Raw genomic sequence first — 2,961 nt, forward strand, 5'->3', positions numbered from 1 at the left:
ACTACTTTACCACCAGACTCCATGTATATAATCACTACTTTACCCACCAGACTCCATGTATATAATCACTACTTTACCTCTATGTAAATAATAATAATTATTATTATTATTACGGTCCCTCAAGGAGAATGATGTGTGTACTATTCTATTCCGATACATCCAATCATGTGTAGCATTAGCAACACACTGCAGCATCATTACTAATAATATTACACATATTTATTGGGCCAGCTGTAACAGGAAGAAGAAAAGAGAAGAAAGTGTTTCCTAACATAACCGAACACACGATACCACACGTAAAATGTCTCAACTTCCTGACATCTGCTCGTAATTATGACATAACCGAACCCCCGTTACCACACGTGCTACGTCTCAACTTCCCGCTGATTGAATGTCTGAAGCTTTATTGAGAGAACCCACCTGGCACTGGCTGAACAGGTAGGGCTGTGTCTTCCCAGCAGTCTGAGCAGGTGTGAGCCACTGCAGCGCCGTCGCCCCCGGAGACGTCTCATAGGTCACCTCCACGATCACATGCTGCCCTCTGATCGCCACGACAACAACGTTAAAAACAACAATGTTAAAAACAACAAAAACAACGTTAAAAACAACAACGTTAAATGTTTTATTTTGAAAAGCCCGAGGTACCTGGAGAGGTCAAAGGGCAGCGTGATGTTCAGTGGCGTCCCCTTGAAGGTGTGTTTAGGGCCCATCGTAAAGCGCGCCGCTTGGCCGTTAGCGCTCACCGAGACAACCTGCAGGTCCCGGCTGTCCAACGTCTGCCCACACAAAACTTTATTAACACTCTCCTAAAACTTTATTAACTAGGCTCTGCCCATAATGTCAAAGTCTGACAAGATAAAACTTTATTAACACTCTCCTAAAACTTTATTAACTAGGCTCTGCCCATAATGTCAAAGTCTGACAAGATAAAACTTTATTAACACTCTCCTAAAACTTTATTAACTAGGCTCTGCCATTAATGTCAAACTCTGACAAGATAAAACTTTATTAACGAGGAGGCACCTGCTGAGTCAGTGATACACCTGCACGTCCAATCAAAGTCCAGTGTTACATAACTCGTCACATTCTTCCTAAATGTCAATAAAATATAAAGTTTCATTCATTCATATTCATTTATTAGTGTGGGGTGTGTGTGTGTGTCTGTGTGTATATGTCAGGTATATGTCGGGTATATGTTGGGTTTATGTCAGGTATATGTCAGGTTTATGTCGGGTATATGTTGGGTTTATGTCAGGTATATGTCAGGTTTATGTCAGGTATATGTCGGGTATATGTCGGGTATATGTCGGGTATATGTCGGGTATATGTCGGGTTTATGTCGGGTTTATGTCGGGTTTATGTCGGGTTTATGTCGGGTTTATGTCAGGTTTATGTCAGGTTTATGTCAGGTTTATGTCGGGTATATGTCAGGTATATGTCAGGTATATGTCAGGTTTATGTCGGGTATATGTCGGGTATATGTCGGGTATATGTCAGGTATATGTCAGGTTTATGTCAGGTTTATGTGAGGTTTATGTCAGGTATATGTCAGGTTTATGTCAGGTATATGTCAGGTATATGTCAGGTTTATGTCAGGTTTATGTCGGGTTTATGTCGGGTATATGTCAGGTTTACGTCAGGTTTATGTCGGGTATATGTCAGGTTTATGTCAGGTTTATGTCGGGTATATGTCAGGTTTACGTCAGGTTTATGTCAGGTATATGTCAGGTATATGTCAGGTTTATGTCAGGTATATGTCAGGTTTATGTCAGGTTTATGTCAGGTATATGTCAGGTTTATGTCAGGTATATGTCAGGTTTATGTCAGGTATATGTCAGGTATATGACACCTGACGCTACCTTACCTAGAGTTATATAACCTTCAGTGTGGCGTTGTTTTTCATCTTATGAATAAATTCATCTTTGATATTAATACGTTAGATTTAAATTAACAAATATGTTCAAAACTTACATATTTTTCTCACACACACTACTCAGAACCACCGTGGTCAATCAATCAGCAGATCTTACATTAGATCTGGGTGTTATTATTATGATTATTATTATGATTATTATTATTATGATAAGGATGCACCAATCACAGAGCTAGTTCCCCATCTATGTTTCTGAGTGAGTTAGCCTGTTAGCTTAGCGTCCCCCGAGCCCCGGGTCCGGTACCGTACCAGGGCGGAGAACCGGTCCTGCAGAGCCTCCACGGTGAGCGCCACGGTTCCGCTGATCACGCGCCGCTCGAAGTCCAGCGCGAGCGCCAGGTTCAGGTGCTTGGTGACGCAGCTGGTGACGCAGGAGAAGGAGCTCGGGTCCGCCATGGTGATCTGTCCGGTAGCAACGGAGCACTGAGCCGACACACGCTCATACACACCGGAACACGCTGGGCGCACATCCGGCAGACGCCTTTTCAAAATAAAAGAGCCACTACTGGTACTCAACGGGAATAGTTGAGTACCAGTAGTGGCTCTTTTACAACTGAAAGGAATTTATGAATATTATCATCTACAAGACAACAACAAGAATAATAACAATGATAATAATGACATCAAATAATATCATAAGCAAGCGCACACACACACACACACTTAATAATAGACAAAATAATTCATATTGTTATATATAATTCTATATTAGTGTAATATGTATTATATATTATTAGTAGTATTCTATATCTCCGTGCTGATGAAAAAACATAAAACATGATAAAACAGAAACTCGTCCATCTTCAACATTTATTTGTTTCAATGAGTCAAACATCACATCACCATATTAATATCCCCGTCGCTATGGAAACGCCGTGCTGCTGCATCACTGGAGGAGTTGTGACATCACACTACAACATCTACTTATCACAGCCACCATGACAACAATAATATTAATAACAATAATTATTATTATTATTATAACAACAACAATACAACATCTACTTATCCCAGCCACCATGACAACA

The 2,961-nt window shown here is 40.6% G+C and overlaps 2 protein-coding genes across 2 annotated transcripts in view; both read right to left on the reverse strand.

Annotated features, from left to right (window-relative positions):
* The window catches only part of lta4h (leukotriene A4 hydrolase), a 6,339-nt gene extending 3,960 nt beyond the window's left edge, over positions 1 to 2,379 (reverse strand). The window contains 3 exon segments of the mRNA XM_034863737.1: positions 278 to 541; positions 646 to 776; positions 2,183 to 2,379. Of these exon segments, the coding sequence (XP_034719628.1) occupies positions 278 to 541; positions 646 to 776; positions 2,183 to 2,329 (542 nt within the window). The 5' untranslated portion in view covers positions 2,330 to 2,379.
* A 388-nt stretch (positions 2,380 to 2,767) lies between these two features.
* LOC117939021 (GRIP and coiled-coil domain-containing protein 1-like) overlaps positions 2,768 to 2,961 on the reverse strand; it is a 1,915-nt gene continuing 1,721 nt past the window's right edge. Inside the window, exon 5 of the mRNA XM_034864065.1 lies at positions 2,768 to 2,822. Coding sequence (XP_034719956.1) covers positions 2,768 to 2,822 — 55 coding nt within the window. The remainder of the gene's footprint in view (positions 2,823 to 2,961) is intronic.

Source organism: Etheostoma cragini, chromosome 23 (genome assembly GCF_013103735.1).
Source record: "Etheostoma cragini isolate CJK2018 chromosome 23, CSU_Ecrag_1.0, whole genome shotgun sequence".
Classification (NCBI taxonomy): domain Eukaryota; kingdom Metazoa; phylum Chordata; class Actinopteri; order Perciformes; family Percidae; genus Etheostoma; species Etheostoma cragini.